At 50.6% G+C, this 24,134-nt stretch overlaps 1 protein-coding gene across 1 annotated transcript; it reads right to left on the reverse strand.

The window, feature by feature from the left end:
* Positions 1-2,345: 2,345 nt before the first annotated feature.
* On the reverse strand, positions 2,346-24,041 carry NUCB1 (nucleobindin 1). Its single transcript, XM_036834247.1, has 13 exons — positions 23,741-24,041; positions 23,216-23,352; positions 20,405-20,512; positions 17,502-17,634; positions 13,171-13,274; positions 10,541-10,726; positions 10,173-10,263; positions 5,020-5,078; positions 4,648-4,740; positions 4,465-4,557; positions 3,956-4,126; positions 3,359-3,455; positions 2,346-3,245 (listed from the first exon to the last, which is right to left on the reverse strand). Exons 2-13 carry the CDS (start codon positions 23,339-23,341, stop codon positions 3,133-3,135), a joined length of 1,374 nt encoding a protein of 457 aa, XP_036690142.1. The 5' UTR covers positions 23,342-23,352; positions 23,741-24,041; the 3' UTR covers positions 2,346-3,132.
* Between the last annotated feature and the right edge of the window lie 93 nt (positions 24,042-24,134).

The following is a 24,134-nucleotide window of genomic DNA, read 5'->3' on the forward strand; positions in this document are numbered from 1 at the left end:
CAGCAGGGCTGGTTCCTTCTGAAGACTCTGAGGGAATTTATTTCCCTGCCTTTTTCACCATTAAGAGTCCACCCATATGTCTTGGCTCATGGTCCTGAGTCACTTTGACCATCTGTGGTCACATCTCCTTCTCTGTCTGTCATCCCCTTGCCCCCCTCTCATGCAGACCCTTGAGATGACATTGGGCCCACCCAGATAACCCAGGATCATCTCCCCATCTCAAGAGCCTTAACTTAATCACATCTGCAAAGTCCCTTTTGCCGCAAAAGGTTCTGAGGATTAGCATATGGTCACTTTTGAGAAGCCATTATTCTGTCCACCATGGAGACCCACAGAGAGACTGTTTAAAAATGCAGGTCTTATTATTTTCAGGTATGGTGAGGCCAACAAACCAGGAGACAATTGCTGTTGAAAAGATAGTTACTCATCGTTTCCAAGAGGAGGGGACATGCCATGCTACAAAGGGCCACATGAGGAAGTGCCAGGGTTGGTCAGGAGATGGAATGAGGTGAAAATGTGGGCAAGCACTTTTATTGTGGTTTCTGTGGGAGGGAATGAGCAATTCAGGATAAGCAGGTTTAGGACTGGCAAGTCTGAATAATTTCGGCAGACTCTGGGGTGTAGGGGATGTCTGAGTTGTCTGGTACCTGGTCCTGACATGACTAGGGCAGGGAAATATTGCCCGGGACTATGGAGACTGTAGGAGCTCCATAAAGGAGGTGGTTGGAGTCTGGGCTCCGGAGTGGTTGGTTTGCATAGGAAAGGTGCAGTCACAGCAGGTGAGTGGTTTACTGTCTCTAGCAACTAGCTAACTCTGGGAGGGGCAGTCCCTCCAGTGTATGCAAGACCCCAGAATTCAAAACATCAGAATCACATGGTTACTACACAGGGGGACAGAGACCCAGAATATGGGGTGAAGGCAGAGTTGGAATCCCTGGCTCCCCATTTTTGTCTCTTCCCTTTGTGACTCCCAAATCCTCTCTCTGTCAACTCCGAGTCCTATCTACAGCACAAGCTGCAGCTCCTATGCAACAGAACATTCCAAAGAGACAGTAACCATTTTAAAACATTTGTGCACACAGGTCAAAAGGGAAATCATTTTCAGATTAAACATGAAGGGCCAAAATAACTGTTGATTTAGGACTAGGACGAAAGGTCAGACAGGAGGCAGGGATGGGGGATGTTGCTCCAGGGCAGAGGTGACTCTGTTCTTGACCACATATGCAGGGCACTCTGTTGTATAGGACAATGAACTTGATGTGAACCTCTCCCACTGCTCTTTTTGGAATTTGGCGTCTACTGGAGGAGACAGAGAGTAATCAAGTGGACACACTTCCAAATAAAGGATTACAAAATGTAAAAAGCATCCTGGGTGACTAGAATGGGTTTCCTTAGATATGGGAGTCAAGGACAGGCTCCCAGAGACATAAGTTGTATAGACATGTCCATTTAATAGCAATAACAGCTATTACTTGCTAACCTCAAATTTCAGCCCAGAAGCTATGCCACTCATATGTATTATTATTTTCAGATCCTTCAAAGGATGCTGGAAAGCTGCTACCATTTTATGCCCATTTTCCAGATTGGGTCACTAAGGCCCAGCTCCCAGTTTTCCAAGAGAAGCAGAGAGAGGCTGTGGCTAATGTTTGCAAAGGTCATTGTTGTTGAGGTTCAGCAGGGGAGAAGGGTGGGCGTGGCACATGTACCTTCCCAGAAAACTTCCTTGGACATTCCAGGGTCTGGGAATATGTATTGTTAATGAGCCTCCCAGATAATTTTTTATCACTGGGGCCTCCTTCATATTTCTTCCTCTCTTTGGACACTAAACTAGACCTGTCTCATGCCCAGTGACATGTTGGTAAACAGGCTCTGGGGGGGGGGGTGTGGGAGGAGGCTCTGATTTGTAGCCTCTGCCAATTTCCTTTGTCAGCTGTTAGTGCAGACAGGTGTGACATCCAGAGCAACTGCAGCCACTTTGGGACAAGAGGAGTACAGCCCCCCACACCTCCCACAGCAGGGCTAGGAGATGGGAGAACCTGGTTCCCTGAAGGCTTTGGAGTCACCCTACCTTGGGACTTCTTGTTTTGGGCAATAATACATTTTTCTTTATTGTTTAAGCCTAGGTTTGGGTTTTCTGTCCTTGCAGCTGAAGGGATCCTACTGAAGGTGCGTGTGTGTGTGTGCGTGTGTGCAGGCAGTGGACCCATCAGGAGAGGACAAAGATGCCAGGACAGAGCCTCTCAGAAATGATGCTTGAATTGATTCTTAAAGAATGAGGAGGACTTTGGCAGGTGAAGCATGGATGAAGTTTCAGAAGGAAAAGGATTTACAAAGAAACAGATGCATGGATTTGTTCCAGAAGGTGTATTTGGTTGGAACCAGAGTACAGAGCAGGGCAGGGAGCCATGTGAGATAAGGCCAGAAAGGCTGAGGGGCTGGAACCTGATCCTGGGGTGGAGTCAGCTCTGTGACCCTTCTGGGGTTGTGTGGGGAAGGGGCTAGGGGCCAAGATGTCAGGGAGGAGGCTGAGGTGGCTGGAAGCCAGGGGTCAGGAGAGTCAGGGCTCCTGGTATGAGAGGTGATCAGCTATGCTGAGGACTCTTCTGGCCCTCACACCCAGCCGTGGGGGAGACACTGTTTTTGAGGCATCGCTGGTCCCACAAAAGGTAGAGAAAGGTCTTAAGGGACCACCCAAGCCCCATAAACCAACAGAAGCTGGGCCCAGAGCAGCAGGCAGGATTCCAGTAGCTGTGGGGATGCAGGATGCCAGAGTGGCCACAACCTGGGCATTGAGGCCAAACCAACTAGAAAGGCAGGCATGGAGCAGACCCTTTTGGGAGGGAGGGGGCTTCCCTAAGGTAGGCTGAGCCAGTGAGCACTTGACTGGACAAGCGAAGGCAGGTCCCTCGGAGGGGGACAGAAAGAAGGGACCACAGACTGGAAGGCTGTGGAAGCTGAGGCAGCAGATACAGGGCTTGGGCAGCAATATGGAAAGTGCCATCCTGACCCCGCACCCCACCCCACCCAGCAGGCCACAGGTGTTGCCAGGCCCCCAAAGGAGGTTGATTGTGACACCTCATCCCCCTCCCATCAGCTTCAGTAGGAACCCAGAGTACTGGGGTCCCAGAAGGATCACAGGTGCTGTGACTCCAGCTGGGGCAGCTCAGGGGTCTGTTCTGGAACTTTCTTTTCTGAAGGATCCACATCCTTCTGGTCACCAGCTGGAGCCGGGACAGGTGCATCATCTGGAAATGGAGGAAGAAAATGGTAGCACTAGACGTACCAGCCCCTCCTCCCTCAGACCCAGGAGTCTGGGCCCCCAGCTCCTTCCCTGCCCCCTGGGCCCAGGGGCCAGCACCTGTGTCTGGGTGGAACTTGAGCTGTCCCTCGGGGCCGGGTGCTGGGTTGTTGTGGACTTGCTGCTGTTGTTTTCTCTGTTCCATTTGCAGAACGGCCTGCAGCGGGTGGGGGAGATCACAGAGGCAAGAGGATATGATGCGGAGTCTCCATGGCAACCTGCTAAGTGGTCATGGACCAGTCCCTTCTCCATGGGCCTCAGTTTTTCTCCCTCATTGAGAGTTGGGCTTAATACTGGTTAAAGATCCAGTTCTCCCTCCCTGGTCATGGCTTGGGTCACACCTTGGGACAGGGAAGCCTCCACCTCCCTCCTCGGCCTTTCCCCTCTCTCCTGCTTACAACCTCACTGCCCTTATCCAACATGGCAGCCCCAGAGCAGCCAGGGATGGGGACAACGTCTGCCCTTACTCAAGATGGCAGCTGCTACCCAAGGATCTACCCAAGTCCGGTAATTATTTATGAGTTTGTTTTTTTTTTGGAGTATAGTTGCTTTACACTGTGATTAACACAGTGGCTGCAAGCCTTCCACACTTCTGGACACACTAGGACAAGGGTCACCAGGGACTCAGAGGATGGACCCCCTTCCCTGGCCAGTCACCTGCTGCAGCTCTCTCTTCTGGGCCTCCAGGCGGCCCTGGGAGCGCCCCAGAGCCTCGGTTTCCTGGCTGAGGCGCTGGGCCTTGGCATTGAGCTCTGCCTCCCGGGCAGCCAGCTCCTCCTCAAAACGCCTCAGCTCGTCCTCCGTGTAGGCAGGGTGCATCTCCACTGTCTGCCGGGGTGAGAACAGGGGCCATCAGCAGGGTGACTCTAACCCTGGCCCCGCTAATGGAGGAGGTTCAGGGAAGGCTGGGAGGCCTCGGCCATGCGTGTGGATGAAGAGACCTGAGTGGGAGGTGGGAAGGGAGATAAAGACCCAGAGTGGAGCAGTGGGAGAACAGGGACCCAGAGGGGGGGAGACAACGACCCAGGAGGCTGGGGGGACAGAGAGCTGGGGGGCTTGGAGGTCAGAGACCCAGAGAGAAAGAGAAGCGGCCAGAGACCCTGAAAGAAGGGTTAGGTCTGGGAGAGAGATACAGTCAGGATCCAGAGCATCTTCCATGTCCTCACCTCCCAGCCCTCCCCGGTGTCCCCGAACTCCTTCCTCTGCGTGGATACAAGGAACTCCTCCAGGGTCACGAGGCGGTCCTGGTTGGTGTCCACCTGGGGAGCCAGGTAAGGGTAAGCAACAGAGCTGGACCTCCCTCCACCCCTGCCCCCACCCTCACCCGCGGCCCGGGTCCCTCCTCTCACGTTCTTCATCACGTGCTCCCGCATGCGCAGCCGCTCCTCCTCCATCTCCCGCATGTCATCTTCCTCATTCTTTGGGTCATACACCTTCTCCAGCTGCAGGGTCAAGCAAAAAGCAGGATGTACTGAGAGGTTCAGGGCAAGCTCCTTCCCAGGCTACCCCACCTCCTAACACACACAGACAACTTCAACTCCCATCAGTCCTTGGGACACCCTGCCACTCCTGGCAGCCTCTTTTTGCCTCAGGGGCTGCTGGGAGTTGTAGTTTTCCCCCTGAACTCACATCCAGGGGGACCTGAGGGGACTACTAGGATCCCGAGGGGACACGTCGCTGACCTGGGCATCCTCTGCGCCCATGGCTTCCAAGATACTCACCTCCTTGGTGAAGAGGGCCTCCAGCTCCTGCTCATCCAGGACACCATCACTGTTGATATCTGAGGAAGAGACAACAAGGTGTCTTGGGGGACTGAAGACGGAGTGGGTCAAGTTCCTAAGTGACCTGTTGGAGAAGGAATTCTGGGCTGATGCGGGGTCTGTTCTCAGAGGATAGGTAACAACGGGTCTCCGACAGTCGGATGGTGGCCTTCAGGCTTCAGTGCCCATTGGCCCGTTGCTAAGACAGCCCTTTCCCTACCAGGGTCCTGAGACTCCATTGGGACCATTCTTGGGCCCACTGTCATGCAGAATGATTTGATCTCTAGCTCCCAGTGATCTGGGCACAGCATCAGCCCTTTGCCCAGCATACAGGGGTGTCAGGGGCATCTCCCAGAGAACCAGCCCAGGGCTGACTCTGATCACCAAAGAATCCTCTCCCTGCCAATCAGACTCCTCCGCCACATGCACCTGGCTCACTGCCTTCGCCTCCTCTGCTTACTCAGATCAGCACCCACACTGGTCCCAGGGAGGTAGCCAGGAACCCTGACCTTGCGAATCCAGTGGTTAAGCTTCAGCCTGCGCCTTACTTGACTTTCTGCCTTTGGCTCTCAGAATATCATCCTCTCCTCTCCAGCTGCCCTAATTTTCCTTCACTGGCCCTGTCCTCTTCCTGACCTCTACGGGTGGTGTAGGGGACAGGGGACAATGACTTCTTCCCTATCACATATTCAGATCTGTCCAATATGGTTGCCACTAACCACATGGGCTGTTTAAAATTTAAATTGATTAATATTAAATAAGATTAAATTTTCAGTTTATCAGTCCTACTTGCTACATGGCAAGCACTCAATAGCCACATATGGCTGGTGGCCGCCATATTGGGTAGCAGAGAACATCATTACAGAAAGAGTTCTACTGGCAAGACTTCCTCAGATGGGTTCCTTCAGTCCCTCATCTTTAATGCCATCCACAAGCTGCCTCCACACCTGAATACCCAACTGCCTACTCTCCATCTCCACATAAATGTCTAACAGACATCTCTAGCTTGACATGGATAGACCCAGTTCCCAATCTTCCCTGCCAAACATGCTTGCCCTTCTCTCTCCATCCTTCCAGTTGCTCAGGCCAAATACATCGGAGTCACCCTTGACTCTCTTGTTCCATTACAATCCTCATCAAGTCCATCCTCAAGTCCTACCAGCTTGACCTTCAAGACAAATCCAGAATCTGACCACTCTTCCCTACTTCCATGGTCCAGTCACCAGCATCTCATGCCTCCTAACTAGGGTCCTGGCTTTGGCCCTGGCCCCTACAGCCTGTCCTCAACACAGCACCTAGACGGATCCTGCCAACGCTTAAAGCAGATGGGGTCAGTTCCTCTGCTCAAAATCCTTTTGCTGTGTCTCACCCAAGACAGAATAAAATCCAAATTCCTTACCCTGGCTGTAGGGTGGCTGTCACCTCCCTAGCAGTCTTTCTTATCATTCTTCTTTTTTGTTTTTGGCTGCGTTTGTGGGATCTTAGTTCCCTGACCAGAGATTGAACCCGCGCCCTCGGCAGTGAAAGTGCAGAGTGCTAACCACTGGACCGCCAGGGAATTCCTTTTTCTTTTTTTTTTTTTTAATTTACTTATTTATTTTTATTTTTGGCTGTGTTGGGTCTCCGTTTCTGTGCGAGGGCTCTCTCTAGTTGTGGCGAGCGGGGGGCCACTCTTCATCGCGGCGCGCGGGCCTCTCACTGTCGCTGCCTCTCCTGTTGCGGAGCACAGGCTCCAGACACGCAGGCTCAGTAGCTGTGGCTCACGGGCCCAGCTGCTCCGCGGCATGTGGGATCCTCCCAGACCAGGGCTCGAACCCGTGTCCCCTGCATTGGCAGGCAGATTCTCAACCACCGCGCCACCAGGGAAGCCCTCTTCTTTTTTTTTTACACTTAACAATGGTTAAATTGGTAATTTTTTTAAAATAAATTTATTTATTTATTTATTTTTGGCTGCGTTGGGTCTTCGTTGCTGTGCGCGGGTTTTCTCTAGTTGTGGCGAGTGGGGGCTACTCTTTGTTGCAGTGCGTGGGCTTCTCATTGTGGTGGCTTCTCCTGTTGCGGAGCACGGGCTCTAGGCACGCGGGCTTTAGTAGTTGTGGCTCACAGGCTCTAGAGCACAGGCTCAGTAGTTGTGGCGCATGGGCTTAGTTGCTCCGCGGCACGTGGGATCTTCCCGGACCAGGGCTTGAACCTGTGTCCCCTGCATTGGCAGGCAGACTCTTAACCACTGCGTCACCAGGGAAGTCCGGTAATTTTTATTTATGAGTTCTTTGTTTTTTTTGGAGTATAGTTGCTTTACACTATTGTGTTAGTTTCTACTGTACAGCAAAGCGAATCAGCTATACGTATACATATATCCCCTTTTTTGGATTTCCTTCCCATTTAGGTCATCACAGAGCACTGAGTAGAGTTCCCTGTGCTGTACAGTAGGTTCTCATTAGTTATCTACTTTATACATAGTATCAATAGTGTATATATGTCAATCCCAATCTCCCAATTCATCCCACACCCCCCAGGAATTCCCTTTCTTATCATTCTTCTCTTCAAGCATTCGGCTCCAGTGACCTTGGAAACCCACCAAGTTCATTCTCCCCTGCGTGTGCTTGCTATGCCCCCCCATCTAGACAAATATCTTCGAGGCTCACCCCCTCACTTCACTGAGGTCTTGGTTCAAATGTCATCTCTCTTGAGCGGTGCTGTCCAATCCAGCGGCCACTAACCACATGGGGCAAATGAAATTTAAATGAGTAACAATCAAATACAATGAAAGATTCATTTTCTTGACATTATGCTAAGTGAAATAAGCCAGTCACTAAAAAGACAAATACTCTACAATTCCACTTATATGAGGTAGCTAGAAGAGTCAAATTCATAGACAAAAGAGAACAGAAGTTACCAGGGGATGTGGGAGGGGTCATGGGGAGTTGATGATTAATACAGAGTTTCAGTTTTGCAAGGATGAAAAGACTGTTACACAATAATATGAGTATGCTTAACACTATTGATATGTACACTTAAAAATGGTTAAGATGGTAGATTTTATGTCAAGTGTACTTTACCACAATTACAAATTTAAAAAAATTTAATTGATCAGGGGCTTCCCTGGTGGTGCAGCCGTTAAGAATCTGCCTGCCAATGCAGAGGACATGGGTTCGAGCCCTGGTGCGGGAAGATCCCACATGCTGCGGAGCAACTAAGCCCGTGCACCACAACTACTGAGTCCACGTGCTACAACTACTGAAGCCCACATGTCTAGAGCCCATGCTCCGCAACAAGAGAAGCCACCGCAATGAGAAGTCCGTGCCCTGCAACATAGAGTAGCCCCTGCTCGATGCAACTAGAGAAAGTGCGCACGCAGCAATGAAGACCCAACGCAGCCAAAGATAAATAAATAAACTTAAAAAAAATTTAATTGATTAAAAAAAATTCAATTTCTTAGTTGTAAAACCCACATTTCAAGTGCTTAATTAATAATAATAGCCACATGGGAACTAATAAGAACCTACTGTATAGCACAGGGAACTCTACTCAATACTCTATAATGACCCATATGGGAAAAAAATCTAAAAAAGACTGGATATATGTATATGCATAACTGATTCACTTTGCTGTATAGCAGAAACTAACACAACACTGTAAATCAACTATACTCCAATAAAAATTAATTTATAAAGAAAGAACAAATAATGCTGGGTTAATAAATTGTCTCATTTGTTTAAAAAAAAAAAAAAAAGGGACTTCCCTGGCGGTCCACTGGTTAGGACTCCGCTCTTCCACTGCAGGGGGCACAGGTTCAATCCCTGGTCGGAGAACTAAGATCCCACATGCCATGCTGTACAGCCAAAAAAGAAAAAGAAAAAGAAAAAAAAAAAAAAGCCAAATGGGGCTGGTGGCTGCTATATTGGACAACAGAGCTGCAGAACACTTCCATCAGCATAGGAAGTTCTATTGGACAGTGCTGGTCTGGCAAAAACCTTTCCAGACCAGGCTATCTAAAATCATCATTCTAGACCTTTAATCCCGCTGTCTTTCTTTCCATGGTAATGTGACTACCTGATCATCTACTATAGAACCTACTTCACTGATTCTAAGATGCACTTTTTTTCTCCCCATATTTTATCAACCGTAAAATTGGGAGGTATCTTATCATCGATGATGTGTTAGTTTAATGGGCGGTTTATGTAAAATTCAAGTGTTCAAGTGTTCATCTTATGTTCCATGGTCACTTAGATTCACTGAAATACAGAATTATCTGTTTGCCTGATCCCTGGCTCTGTGATGCCAGGGGGACTTTCTTTTGTTCACAGCTGTATACACAGGGTCTCCGTGAAGCTTGGTCCTTAGAGGTCTCTTAGTAAACATTTGCTGAATGAATGAATCAGACCCTGCTAAGCTCTGGTGACAGGCTATAGCATTTGGTTCGGGTTCCTGGGCACACCTGAGGGGGCCTGGCAAAAAGTGGTATCAGGGGAATTCCCTGGTGATCCAGCGGTTAGGACTCCGCACTTTCACTGCCGAGGGCCCCGGTTCAGTCCCTGGTCGGGGAACTAAGCTCCTGCAAGCTGCACGGTGCAAAAAAAAAAAGTAGTGACATCAGGACATAAGACCCAGATTCAGAGCCAAACGCCTGGCATTTGGAGATTGGAATTAGAGGCTGGACATAGAGGATGTTTCCAGACAGGACGAAAATGAAGGGGACCGTGCCCCTGAATCACCATGGAGAAGGGGCTTCCCGAGTCCCTGGAGGCCTGGTTACTAGGGAGCAGCCCCTGCTTAGCGATAGGGCCCCCAGAAGGGACCGGGGCTTCTGGGCTGCCATGGGAGGGGGGCCCAGGCCTAGCCAAACCTGGTTTGCTCAGTTAGGGACACCAGTCAGTCCTTAGAACCCAGAGGCCTGGTGTATCCCAGAAAAAAGGACCAGCTCTTCCATGGAAGATCCTATTCCCAACAACAGGGAGGGATAGGGCCTTCTAGACCACCAGGGGAGAGGGGCTCAGACCTCTTTGGCCTCCCTAAGCCCCGTGAGTGAGGGAGACCCCTTCTTAGCATTCAGGCCCCAGAAAGGTCAGAGCCTCAGCGTTAGCCTGGGTGTTGGGACTCCCTCCCCACCTTACCATGCAGTATGAAGAAGGTCTTGGGGTTAAACCTGTTGGGGTCCAATCCATCCAGTTCCTCCCACACCTCCTTCAACTGGGCTTGGCTGCCCTGTGGAAGGGAGAGCCGGGGGCTCATGAGCAAGAGGTCTGGGTCCCATAGGATAAAGCTAGAGAACCCTTTACCCCCATCCCTCAAATGTCATTGCCCTCAAGCAAGAAAACTAAGAAAACTACAACTCCCAGCAGCCCCTGGAGATAGCTGGGTACATTAAAAGGGGCCTTTTGCCTCAATGTCTGCTGGGAGTTGTAGTTTTTCGGCTACTTTCTTGTGGAGCTTGGAAAGTTGGACATGGTGGGGGGGGGTAGGCATGAATGGGGGTCCTTACAGGCACATTGACTTTGGGGTGTTCTCGGTGCCGGCGCTGTTGCTCTTCCAGCTTCCTCTCTGCCTCCTTTCGCTGCTCCTCTCCCAGGGACTCCAGATAACGGCGTCTCTCGTGTTCCTTGAGCATCTCGTAGCGTTTGAACTCTTCATGATGGGCTGCGTCGTATTGGGCAAGGTCCCGGGTGGCCTGGGGAAAGGCAGACGGTCACTCTCACCTCACTTCTATGCCCAGCCCCTAATTCCAACCTCCGAATGCCAGGCCTTTGGCTCTGAACTTGGCCCAACTTCCACGTGTGCTGGGTCTTATGTCCTGATGTCACTTTTGTCCCATAATACATAGCCTCCCCTCCTCTTCGGTCAAAAGACGAGGATGGTTACACAATAGCAACTTTAACTCACTTCTTTCAAGTCCTCCACAATCTCAAGATCTTGGAGGAATAAATAATAAGGAACAGCACATGAGGTGACTTAATATGGAAAGCAGTACAGCTAGGGGGTAAACAACATGAGGTCTCTAATTATTCTGCCAAGGGTTCAAATCTAGGCTCTGCCATGTGAACAAATCCCGCTAGCTGTGTGACCTTGGGCAAGTTACTCATTCTCTCTGTGCCTCAGTTTCTGCCTCTGGAAAATGGTGATAACAATACTATATAGGGTTGTATAGGGTTGTATAGGGTCCCCCCAGAATTCATGTGCACCCAGAACCTCAGAATGTGACTTTACTTGGAAACAGGATCTTTGCAGATGTAATTAGTTAAGATGAGGTCCTACTGGATTAGGGTGGGCCCTAATTCTAATGACTAGTGTCTTTACAAGAAGGCTACAGAGAGACACAGGGAGAATGCCATGTGATGGTGGAGGCAGAGACTGGAGTGATGTGTCTACAAGCCAAGGAATGCTGGCAACCCCCAGAAGCTGGAAGAGGCAAGAAGCAGATGCCTCTAAGGAAACCTTGGTTTTGGCCCAGTGATACAGATTTTCAACTTCTGGCCTCCAGAACTGTGAGAGGATAGCTTTCTGTTGTCTTAAGCCACTGAGTCTGTGGTAATTTGTTATATGGCAGCAATAGAAAACCAATACAGCTCTTGTGTGGGGAACAGACGGAGGTTCTCAACCTGGGGTGACTGCGGTCCCCAGGGGACAGCAGTCAATGTTTGAAGACATTGTTGGTTGTCACAACTAGGGGAGGTCTACTGGCATCTAGAGGGTAGAGGCCAGGGATGCTGCTAAACATCACACAATGCACAAACAGCCCCCAGAGCAAAGAATTATCCAGCCCCAAGTGTCAAGAGTGCCGAGCTGAGAAACCCTGCTGTTGAGTGTGGAAGGCAGAAGCAAGGAGCCCATCTCTGGGGTTGAGACCAGGAGAATGACAGAGCGGCTGCAGGAAAGCGGACAGTTTCTGGAATGTTCTGGAAATAAGCGGCAGAACCATCTCTTGGGGACGAAGGTCAGGCATGGACTCAATCAAATGGCTGCTATTATCTTCATGGCCACTAGATGGAGCTCCAGTCAGCCAGAAAAGCAGGCTGAGGCTCAAGTCAGGCAGAGACGTAGGTTCTGTCCTGGGGGTGCTGGGGAGCTACAGAAGGGCTGTGAGCAGGGAAGAGGCAGGGGCAGACCTGAGCATCCCCTGCCACTCCCCAACCCCGAACTTGGCCTTCCCCGCGAGGCAGGGCTGTAGATCCTACTTCTCACACAAAGACCACATTTGTTCCTGTGCTGCTCTAACAAATTATTATTTATCGTGGCTTAACACACACTTATCATCTTACAGCACGGAGGCCAGGGTCTGAAATCAGTTTCACTGGGCTGCAATTAGAGTGTTGGCAGAGCCGTGCTCCTTCCGGAGACTCTAGGAGAGAACCCTCTTCTTTGCCTTTTCCAGTTTCTAGAGCTGCATACGTGCCTGTGGCCCCTTCATCCATCTTCAAAGCCAGCAGCAGAGCCATCTTGCTTTGGTCGTCACACTGCCACCCTCTACTGTAGTCAGATCTCCCTCTGCTTCCCTCTTTTTAATTTTATGTTACGTTATGTTATTTTTTAATTTCTTTGGTCGTACCACATGGCTTGCGGGATCTCAGTTCCCCAACCAGGGATTGAACCTGGGCCTTGGCAGTGAAAGCCCAGAATCCTAACCACTAGGCCACCAGGGAACTCCCTGCATCCCTCTTACAAGGACCCTTGTGATGACACTTAGGGCCCACCTGGATAACCCAGGCTCATCCCCCCCATCTCAAGCTCCTCAGCTTAATCACAACTGCAAAGTCCATTTTGCCACATCAGGTCACAGAGCCAGAGGTTCCGCAGACAGCATGTGACGTCTTTTGAGGGGCTATTATTCTGCCTACAGCAAGGACACAGAGGGAATTCCTGCCCCCAGTCATAGGGGAGGGATTTGAATCCAGGTGTGAGTGGAGCCAACCCCCCGACCCCGACACACACGCACACAACTCCGCTTTCCTGTAGAGAACCTGGGGAAGGTTTTTAGGCACAACCAGCCCTTCTGCAGCCGCTGGCCTCAGAGAACACCAGGCAGCGGTGAGTGGGCTCACATCCCAGCCTCTGCTCCCTTCTCCCCCTCTACAAAGCTTCCCTCAGTCCTCTGCCCCCAGGTCCCCCTCAACCTACTGTCTGGATCAGCAGCTCCAGGTCCCGGGCCTCGAATGTGTGCTGATTCTGAGGGTCCAGGTGTTCAAACTGCTTCAGGAGGCTCAGGTGATCCAACTGTACATCTGGATGAGAGGGAAGACGGGGTGTGTGTTGGGGGCGGGGATGAACAACTCATGGAACGTTCTTTCTTTCAAAATCCCTATCCTGTGGGAATTCCCTGGCAGTCCAGTGGTTAGGCTTCCACTGCCAGGGGCCCCGATTCGATCCCTGGTTGGGAAACTAAGATCCCACAAGCCGTGTAGCACGGCAAAAAAACAAACAAAAATCAAACAAACAAAAACTATCCTGGGCTGGATGTGCTCTAAAGGAGGTCACAGAGGGCACAGGAGAAGCCCACAGAGGATGGCTTGAATGAGCCTGGAGCAATCAGGGAGGGCTTCCTGGAGGAGGTGATGCCACAACTGAGTCTGATGCTGAAAATAATAATAACCATGATGATAACCAACATGTATCAAACATGTACTATGTGCCAGGCCCTGCTCTAAACATATTAAATATATTAATGCATTTACTTTTCACAAAAATCTCACATAGGTTCTGTAATTATCCCATTTTATGGATGCGAAAACTGAGGCCCAGAGAGGGGAAGTGACGTCTAGGTCACCATCTAGGAAGAGGCAGAGTGAGGATTAGTTGGGCTCCAGAGCACATGACACTTAATTCTGTTATGGGTTGAACTGCGTGCCCCCAAATTCACAGGGAGGTTGATAGCCCCCAGTATCTCAGAATGTGACTTTATTTGGAGAGAAGGGCTTTACAGAGGTGATCAAGTTAAAATGAGGTCATGAGGATGAGCCCTAATCCCATATGACAGGAGTCCTTATAAAAAGAGAAAATTTGGACACAGAGACACACACAGAGGGAAGACAGTGTGAACAGACATGGCGGGGGCGGGGGGTGGGGGGGAGTGGCCATCTCCAAATCAAAGAGAAAGACCCAGAACAGATTCTCCGGCACAGCCCTCAGAAGGAACCACCCCCTGCTGACACCTTGATTTTTGACTTCTGGCTTCCAGAACTGTGAGACAATCAATGCCTATTGTTTAAGCCACCCGGTCTGTGGTACTTTGTTACAGAAGCCCTAGCAAAGTAGTGCAGCCTCCTTGTACGAGAGTTTCCCGGCAGAGAGGGAGAGAGCAGGACACACTTGGCACCCACTCATTCACTGGACACACATCCTGAGAGGCCTCCTGGGGGCCCCCATGTGAATCAGACCCGGGCCTGCGCCTCCAGCGGCTCCTGGGCTGGTGGGGGTGAAAGGCACACACACAGGCAGCTGGAATCCAGGTGACTCAGGCTGTAGTGGCGGCAGCTCTGGGCCTGGGTGAGCCCAGAGGAGGGACAGACCCAGGAGACAGGCACAGATCAAGTCTCATAATTCGTTATTCATGCCACAGATATGTGTTGAGCCGTACTCTGGGCCCGACCCTGTGGCTAGCACTGTGGACACAGCAGGAACCAGACGGTGACGGCATCTGTCCCCTGGAGCACCCGGTCAAGATGGAGAACAGGTGAGTAAGGGACAAACACACGACCACAAAGGACTCAAACAAATGGAGGATTCTTCACGCAGGACGGTCAGGCCAGGACGAGGGAGGCGACATCTGGGCTGAGACCAAAGCTCCATTGGCCATGCCAAGAGCCCCGAGAAAGAATGTCACAGGCAAAAGTCCCAAGGTGAGAAAGATGTGTTACCCTCCGTACTAAAAATGTTGATGCCAGAGGGTCGGGTGAGAGGGCACACATGTGAAGGGAGGGGCTGGGACGGGCGTGGCAGGGCTCAGCTTGGCCTCCAACTAGCAAGGAGTGTGGACTTGATCCTGAGGGCACTGGGGAGCCATGGCTGGTTCTGAGCACAGGAGGCACAGGACTCGAATGGGGTGCTGTGATAGGCTGAATAAAGGCCCCCACCAGGACGTCCACATCTGAATCCCTGGAACCTGTGAATATGTGATCTCATGGGGCAAAAGGGACTTTGCAGATGTGATCAAATTAAGGATCTGGTGATGGGGAGATGATCCTGGATTAACTGGGGAAGGCGGCTAAATGTAATCCTTGTAAGAGAGAAGCAGCAGGAGATCTGACTACAGAAGAATGCCATGTGATGACTGGAGAAAAACGCTACGCTGCTGGATTTGAAGAGGTTCCCAGCCTAGGAATGAAGCTTTGGAAGCTGGAAAAGGCAAGGAAACAGATTTCCCCCCATAGCACCTCCAGAACTAGCAGAGCCCTGCTGTCACCTTGATTTTGGCCCAGTGAAACGGATTTTGGATTTCTGATCTCCAAAAGGTAAAGAGAATAAATGTGTGTTGTTTTAAGCCACTAAGTTGTTGCTGATTTGTTACAGTGGCCACAGGAAATGAATCCAGATATTAACAGGATTCTGTTAAGAACGGCTGTTCTACGGGAAATAGAACAAATAGTGGGAAAAGCAAGGGCGGTGGCAGGGTGCCCAGGGAGGAGGAGACTGAGCTGATCCAAGTCCCAGTGACAGCAATGGACGTGGAGAGTAGTCAGATTCTGGAGATTCCTGAGTTGTTGAAGGGACAAAAGTAGAAGTACATAGCTTAGCGTATGGGATGTAATAAGCAACCAATTGATGGGAGGGATTTTTTCTCATTCATGACAAGGGAACATCCAGTTTACCAGAGATCAAGTCAGACTCTGAAACTGTAGTAATTAAAACAGCAAGACAGAGAAAGCGTGGATGGTTATGCAGAAGGAGGCTGGAGACCATGCCCGTCTGGTCACCTTAGAGCCCCAGCACCCCGCTCAGTGCCTGGCACAGAGTAGAACTCAAGACATATTTGATCAATGGATAAGAGGCATCAGATAGGAATGAAAACAAAGCTCAGCTCTCTTACTGACCCTTAACACCATCTACCAACGTTCAGGGTCCCCATCTGTAACACGGGAGCCTCAAGGGTGTCAGGAGATGAAAGAAGAAGCTGGAGGTAAATCTCAATAAAGTGGGCTTGTTCTTACACTTAGTGATGAGCCAAAAGGTGCCCCAGCAGTACCAGAATATCCCACAAAGCTACAATGAGTAAAATAGCATGGTCCATTGTAGCCAATGGATGCAAGAAACGCATATCCATCAGTGGATGAATGGACAAACTAAATATGGTAGATCCAGACAAGGGAATATTACTTGGCCCTAAAAAGGAATAAAGCAGTGATACACGCTACAGTGTGGATGAACCTTGAAAATATTACACTAGAAGAAGCCAGACACAAAAGATCACTTATCGTATGATTCCATTTATACGAAATGTCCATAATAGGGAAATTTATAGAGACAGAAAGTAGGCTGCCAGGGGTGGGGTGGGGGAATAGAGGGGTGATAGTTACATGGTCTAGTGATTCTTTTTGGAGTGATAAAACTGTTCTAAAATTGACTTTGATGATGGTTGCACATACCTGTGAATATACTAATCACTGAACTGTACACTTCAAATGGGTATATTGTTTGGTATATGAATCATATCTCAATAAAGTCATTTAAAAGAAATAGCATGGTCCAGACGCATGCTCCAAGAAACTATATCTAGGAATGTTAGAAATAAGGTGGGATCTTGGACTTTAAATCCACTCAAATCTCCCTCTTCCAGGCACATTTTTTTTTCTTTTATTTCTTTGTTTTTCTTTTTTAGCCATACAATTAGACTATAAAATATAGCCTCACATATAAATGCCAGGAAATTAGAATCATTCTAGTGGGGGAGAGAAAGAATAAGTAAGCAAGGAAAAATACAGTGTAACCTGTTGAACTTCCTGACTTTGATCACGGTACTATAGTATTGTAGGAGAACATTGTTGTTCTGAGAAAAATCACACTGAAATATTTAGGCATAAAGGAATACAGTGTCTGCAAGGAACTCACAAATGTGAACCACAGATAAATGGAGCAAACGTTAACGATTACAGAATCTGGGCTAAGGGTATTTGGGAGTTTTTGGTAGTATTCTTGCAACTTTTCTGTAAGTTTGAAGTAACATCAAAATTTTAAATGACCCTGATTTGTTAAAATAAAAATTAAAAACAAATCAAAAACCACCTGAGCAACTAAGATCACTAACATCTCCCGAGTAATGTTAATAGTAGATTGTGCTAGGAAGAAAACTCGATCAATCTTCCATGCGGATTTTACAGGGGTGGATAGAATGAGGCCCCAGTTGGCTCCACCTGCCAAAATCACCTGGAGGCCGGGGAGGGAGGCTGCCCCGTGACCCCCAACGTCACCAGCTCCACCCACCCCACCGGCCCTGCCCACCCCACTGGCCTGCTTACTGGGCTCCTGCTGGGCGTCCATCTTGGCCTTGAGCAGCATCCGCAGCCTCGACACCTCCTGCCGCTTGAGTTCATCCAGTTTGGTGCGGACATGGTGGCTGACGAAGTCCAGCTCCCGGCTCAGCTTCCCGCTCTGCCCGGGAGAGAGGGGACACAAATCAGGCTGCCCTTTCTGGAGCCTTCTACCAGCTTTCTGATGCCTCCTGGGGTTCCCCAGAGGCCCCGAGACAAGATTCCAGCCCCTCAGCCTGGCACTGGAGGCCCTTCTTATTTCCCGTCACTCATCAAATCACACTCACGGCTCACGGCTCTTTCCCACCTCTAGGCCTTTACACATGCTGGTCCCTCTGCCTGGGATTCTCCCTGCCACTGCTTTCCAAGCCTAACCAGATCCTTGCAGTCCTTCAAAACTCAAAGCATACTGTATAGCACAGGGAACTCTATTCAATATCCTGTGATGAACCGTAATGGAAAAGAATATGAAAAAGAATACATATATGTATAACTGAGTCACTTTGCTGTACAGAAGAAATTAACACAACATTGTAAACCAACTATATCTCAATAAAAGTAAAACAAACAAGCAAAATAAACTCAAAGCAGACGGCACCTCCCTTGGAAGAATCCCCGACAACCCCCTTGACGCCACCACATACACACACACACAGACGCACACACACACACACACACACACACACACTCACACGTGCTGAGCAAGGTGCCTTCTCTGAGTTACCTCTATCATCACTTTGGATTATGTCTGTTTCTCAATTGTGCTGACCCCACCCCTCTCCTGCTCACAGACCCCCCACCCCCGTGGCTCCCCAGTGCCCACAGGACCGAATTCCTGGGCCTAGCACTGAAGATCCCGCAAGATCCTGCATCTGTCCATGCCTCCCCCTCCTCCCGGCCGTCCCCGCTCCAGCCTCATCCCTCTGTCTTTATGTCAGTTATAAGGAGCCCACCAGCAGACAGCTGAAGGTACCAGAATGCTTCACTGGTACACACAGTTCTACTGTTGAAACGTCGCCCTTCCCCCTCCCCCCCCCCTCCCCGTTTCAACTTTTATACCAGACACTCCCACTCAGAATTCAAACCTCACTCGGGAGAATCCGTTCCCTAGAAGCTTTCTCTCACTGTCGGACGGCCTGGGTCCCTCCTCCGGGCTACCCCAGCACCCTGCACTGTCTCAGATGGCTTTCTCAGCCGCTCGTTTGGGTCTCTCCAGCCTGCAGGGGGCATGGCTTTTGCAGAAGCAGCAGGACAAAGGAACCGCAGTGCCAGTCATGTTAACCTCAACCAGTCAGGCACCTACGATGAGTCAAGTCCTGCACTGGACTCACTGAGTCCGTCCTCTAATCTTGCCCACAACCCCATTTTATAGATGAACAAACTGAGGCTCAGGAGGAGAAGCCCCTGGCCCAAGGTTCCTCAGACAGTGAGGATAGGAGGCCAGTTTCCAGCCTGGTGACATAGGTGGGGTCATGTCTCCCCAGAGTGAGAGTCCTGGGGCCTGGGTTCAAATCCCAGTCCTGTCACCACTGCACTACGTGACCCCAGCACACTGTTTCCCTACCCTGGACCTCAAAAATGGGGCTGAGATTATCACCACCAGTGACAAGGACAACTGACATTTACTGAAGGCTGATGACAGGCTGGACCAAAGCCTCAAAGTGGGGATTATCGCTGATTCACACAACCCCACCCCCATCTCTCCCCAACAGTGAAAGTGCTGCATGAGCCTCCCCGTTTTCTGAGAAGGAAACCAATGCACAGAGGGGTGTGACCACTTGCACAGAAGAGTGTGAGGTGGAGCTGGGATTGGAACCTGCCACTGTCCCACTCCAGAACCTGCCTGCCTAAGTGGCCACTGTTTCTGATGTCATTTCCCACTTGTATGACCTTGGACAAGCTGGGTGGCCTCTAGGGCCTCCGTTTCCTCAGCTGGGCAGTGGGATGGGCTGGGCTCAGCAGTCTCTAGTTATGCCCGTCCATTGTCAGGGGCCAGGTGGATGGGGATGGACAAGAGCCCAAGGAATGCTGGGAGGTTTTGGGGAGAGCAAGGCTGCCCTCCCCCCATCAGTCCCAGGCCCTGGGGCCTCCTCTGGGCCAAGGTGTTTGGAGCACTCAGGGTGGATCCCCCAGGTGGGATGTTCCAACATGCACCCGAACGGGGAGGGGAGTCTAGGTGGGGTGGGGTGGTGGCAGGCAGTGTTGTCTCCTCATGGCGTGTGTGTGTGTGTGTGTGTGTGTGTGTGTGTGTGTGAGCATCCTTTCCGAGGAACACTGCTTGGGGGATGGGGTGGGATATGGGCTCTGGGCTCAGTCAGTCCAGGGATTGAGACCCAGGCCTCCAGGAAGGACAAACACTGCTACTAGGGCCTCAGTGTCCACCTCTGTAAAATGGGGAGAATCACAGCTCCTCTAGAGGCCTAACATGAGAGTTAGAGGTGATGTGAGTGATGACAGCATCTCCCGTGTTTTGAATTCTTCCTGTGTAGACAGCACTATGCTGAGAACTCGCAGAACCAGCCCTCACATTGCGCTTACTGAGAATGGCCACTGTGCACATCCATGCCTTTTACACGTCTCACCTCGGATAGTCCTATGATGCAGGTTCTATTATTACCCCATTTTACAGACGGGGAAACTGAGGCACAGTGAAGGGAGGCCACACAGCTGGTAGAGCTGATACTGGGAGGCATGTACCATCCACACCCACATTTAACCACACATTCTGTCTTCCCCAGATCCCTTCCCAGCTATGTGACCCCGAGAAGTGACTTCTCCCCAGTCTCAGTTTTGTGATGGCTGGAAGGTTCCCCTTTAGGGAACCTGGTCCGTTCTGGAATTCTGCCCTCTGAGCATGCATGCCCTCCCAGTGTGTTTGCACCCAGCCTCACCTTGATGTCCTCAGCATTGGCGGCCTGCAGCTTTTCCCGGAAGTGTCCGTCCGTCTCCAGCACGTTGATGACTTCCTGGAGGTACCGGTGGTAGTACAGGCCTGTGTCCTGAGGCAACAAGAATGAACATAGTAGCCTCAGCCCTGGTCCCTCTCTGGTTCTTCCCTGCAGGTAGGACCCAGGCTCTGCTCCCCTGGGCACCTGCTGAGGGACCCAGAGATCAGCCCCCAACCCTGAGCAGGAGCCCTGCCCCATGGGATAAAGGCTCTAGAGCCAGCAGACCCTGGTTGCTCTGTCACCCCAGGCAAATTGCCTGATCCTCCGGGCCACAGCTCTTACCTCTTCCCAGGTCTGTCTGCAGTGGAGATGAAATTAAAATCACAAGGGTAAACACCCAGCCCAACACTGCCCGTAGAGTGGACACACTGGTATTTGTTGGAAAGCAGTGAAACGTACATTCATTCATTCAACAAGCATGCAGCGAGCCCCTACCATGTGCCAGGCACTGTTCTATGGGGCACAGCAAGTAAACAAGACAGACAAAAATACCTGGGCTCCTGGTCCTAGCCCTGCCACGTGTAGGTGGCTGGCATTTTCCTCTTCCTGGGCCTCACTCTTCCATTTGTAAAATAGGCAATAAATTTCTTACCTCTCAGAGCTGTGGTGAAAAGTAAGAGATAAAAAGCCTGGCACCAAAAAAACCCCACAAAAGCCTGGCACCATGGTAAGTCTTTAGAAGATACTCAGTCTACTATAGCTATCATTACATTTGCTGAGGAACACACCATAGGTGATAAATGGGAGCAGATCACCCAGCTATGGCACTGTGGGTGTACTAATCGCCTATTGCTGCTGTAACAAAGTATCACAAACTAAGTGGCTTAGAGCAATAAAAATTTATTCTCTTAGAGTTCTGGAGGTCAGAAGTCCAAAATGGTTCAGCAGAGCTTAGCTTATTTTGGAGACTTTAGGGAACAATCTGCTTTCTTGCCTTTTCCAGCTTCTAGAGGCTGCCTACACTCCTGGGCTTGTGGCCTTGCATCACTCTGACCTCTGCTTACATCATCACATCACTTCTGACCCTGACTTTCTTGCCTGGCTCTTATATGGAACCCTTGTGATTACATTGGGCTCACCTGGATAAGCCAGGATAATTTCTCCACCTAACTCAATCATACCTGCAAACACTCTTTTGCCATATATTCACAGGTTCTGGGGATTAGGGCATGGACATCTTTGGGGGCCATCATTCAGCCAAACACAGTGGGCTGGAATCCCAAATCTGCCGATTACTAGCTATGTGACCTTGTTAGGACCGCTAGGATGCCTAGTTAAATTTAAATTTCAGATAAAACAATGAATAACTTTCAGTATATTATACTAATGATTATTCATTGTTTATCTGAAACCCACTCAATTTTAACTGAGTGTCCTGTGTCTTTATTAGCTAAGTCTGGCAATCTTAGTCCTTGGGCAAGTTACTTAACGTCTCTGTGCCTCAGTTTCCGCACCTGTAAAGTAAGGTTAGTGAGCACCCACCTCATAGGGACTGTTGTGAGGATTAGAGCAGTTAATATCTTTAAATATTTAACTCGGCACTTAGTAAGAGCTGTCAATGTTATTATGATTGTTGTTACGGACATTTATAACCCTCTAGTAGCCTCAGAATAAAGAAAGTCTCCACCATGGCCCACAAGGCCCCGTGGGATCTCCCCCTGTTCCTTCTCTGACCTCATCTCCCCCTCGCTCACTCTGTTTCAGCCACACTGGCCTCCTGTAAGTCCTTCTACTCTCTGTGCTCTCCTCCACCAAGCAGCCTTTGCCCAGGCTGTTCCTTTTGCCTGGAATATTCTTCCCCACACTTCAGATCTTAGCTCAAATGACCCTTCCTTCCTCTCTGACCATCATCCCTGGTGTCCATTCTCAGAGGGCCCTGCCGTTTGTCTTCCCAGCGAACTAAGCTGGTCTGTGAGGGCAGGGGGCTTGCTCTAGCACTGTGCCTGGCTCCTAGAAGATGCTCAAGAAATGTGTGGAATGAATGAAAGGCAAGGGAACTCAAGCTGCCTTTCTGTGTCTGCAAAGATTTCACGGAGCAAAGGCCTCACTTGCTGGGTGGGGACCTGTCATACAGGAGCATGGGATGATTTGTTCCAGAGACAGTGGTGTGTCCATTCCTAGTGGGAGCTGTAGGATTCAGGCCACAAATCAGGGCACTGGCCTTGAGGATCTTTTCAAGTTCCAAATTCCCTAAGACCAAAGGTTTCATAGTGTTCGATAAACACACGTTGGAATAAATGAGCAGTGACCGTGCCCCATCATAATTTAAACTACAACTCCCATGAGCCCCATGATGTGAGAACACCCCAGTTAGCTAACACCACCTGCTCAAGATGCTACTGGGAAATGTAGTTCTTTTTTTTTCCAGAGTCCTTCTTGAGGGGAGGGCGTCTTAAAAGAGCAGAGAGGTTTAGGTGGGGGATGCAGATTTTTCATCTAAAATCTGACCTGATTTTCCATATCTCAAAGTCAGGGGCTTAGAAATCTCTCTCTCTCTCTCTCTCTCTCTCACACACACACACACACACACACACACACACACACACACACACACAAGTTTTCCACCACGTCAAAACCCACACACACACACACACACACACACACACAAGTTTTCCACCACGTCAAAACCCTGGGACGGCAAAGAATGGCAGGCAAACTCCAAGCCGCATCCGTAGCCAGCCAGGGGCCACGGGGGCACGGGAATTGTAGTACCACTGCAAACACCTGGCTGGCGAGCAGGGCAGGGCCACTCACGGGGCTTTCGGTCGCGGGATTCTCCTTCTTGGGCGCCCCCCGCTCCAGGGGCACGGTCAGAATAGCGCGCAGCAGCAGCAGAAGTGACAGGAGAAGGAGGGCTGCACGGGGCCCAGCGGGAGGCATGGCGGCGTGGTCTGTGGGGGCGGAGAGGTGGAATAAGTCTGTCCCAAGCCGCCTTCTCCCCTGGACCCAGGAGTCTGGACTCCCGGCGCCGCTCCCTGCCCCCTTCCAAGAATCAAGACGCAAAGCGTCTCGTTTCCCGGGAGCCAGGATTCCGAGCCTCCAGCCTTTCCTTCCTCAGACCCAGGAGTCCTGGCTTCCAGCACCCTCTTCGCTTAGACTAGGAATCCGGGATCTCGACCCCCTCTTTCCCCAGGCCCAAAGGTCCAGGGCCCCAGCCTCCTCTTTTCCCAGGATCTGGAGGTACCGGTGTCCTCCGCCGAGACTCAGTTTTCCAGCCCTCTCGTGCCCCGCTTCCCTTCTCCCCAGGACACAAGAGTCCAGAACCCTCCAGCCCCTTACCTCTCCTTCACCGCAGAGGGCGTTTTCCTGGGCTAGGACCTCCGGTGTGTTCTCTGCGATTTCCCCCCTAGGCCACGCCCACTTTCCCCGCAGAGGAACCGCTCTCAGCAGCCTGATTGGTCCACGCTGGCTCCAGGTTTCGGGCCCCTGTCTAGCGGCCCCGCCCCTTGTCGAAGTCGCTGGCCTTTTCTCGAAAGTCGAGCCTCCTTCCTCGGAAGCCCTACCTTTTGACGCCACATATCCTGCTTTTTAGGCGAAAGAACGGAGACTTTCAAAGAGAACTACAACTCCCTGTTGGGCCGGGGGAAAATTAGTCAACTTCCGCGGGCATCTTGGCCTCTTCGCCTTATGGGAGTTGTAGTTTTCCCATTTATTTTCTCTCCTAGAAGTGGCT

This window comes from Balaenoptera musculus, chromosome 19 (genome assembly GCF_009873245.2).
Source record: "Balaenoptera musculus isolate JJ_BM4_2016_0621 chromosome 19, mBalMus1.pri.v3, whole genome shotgun sequence".
Taxonomy (NCBI): domain Eukaryota; kingdom Metazoa; phylum Chordata; class Mammalia; order Artiodactyla; family Balaenopteridae; genus Balaenoptera; species Balaenoptera musculus.

Bases quoted from the DNA above. Each gene is read 5' to 3' on its own strand.
- NUCB1 (XM_036834247.1), bottom strand. From the start codon at position 23,341: ATGCCTCCCGCTGGGCCCCGTGCAGCCCTCCTTCTCCTGTCACTTCTG. The intron at 13,275-17,501 runs GTAAGCAGGCCA...CCTCTCATCCAG, and splicing joins GGACGCCCAGCAGGAGCCCA to ATGTACAGTTGGATCACCTG. The intron at 4,558-4,647 runs GTGAGAGGAGGG...CTGGCTCCCCAG, and splicing joins GGGAGCACGTGATGAAGAAC to GTGGACACCAACCAGGACCG.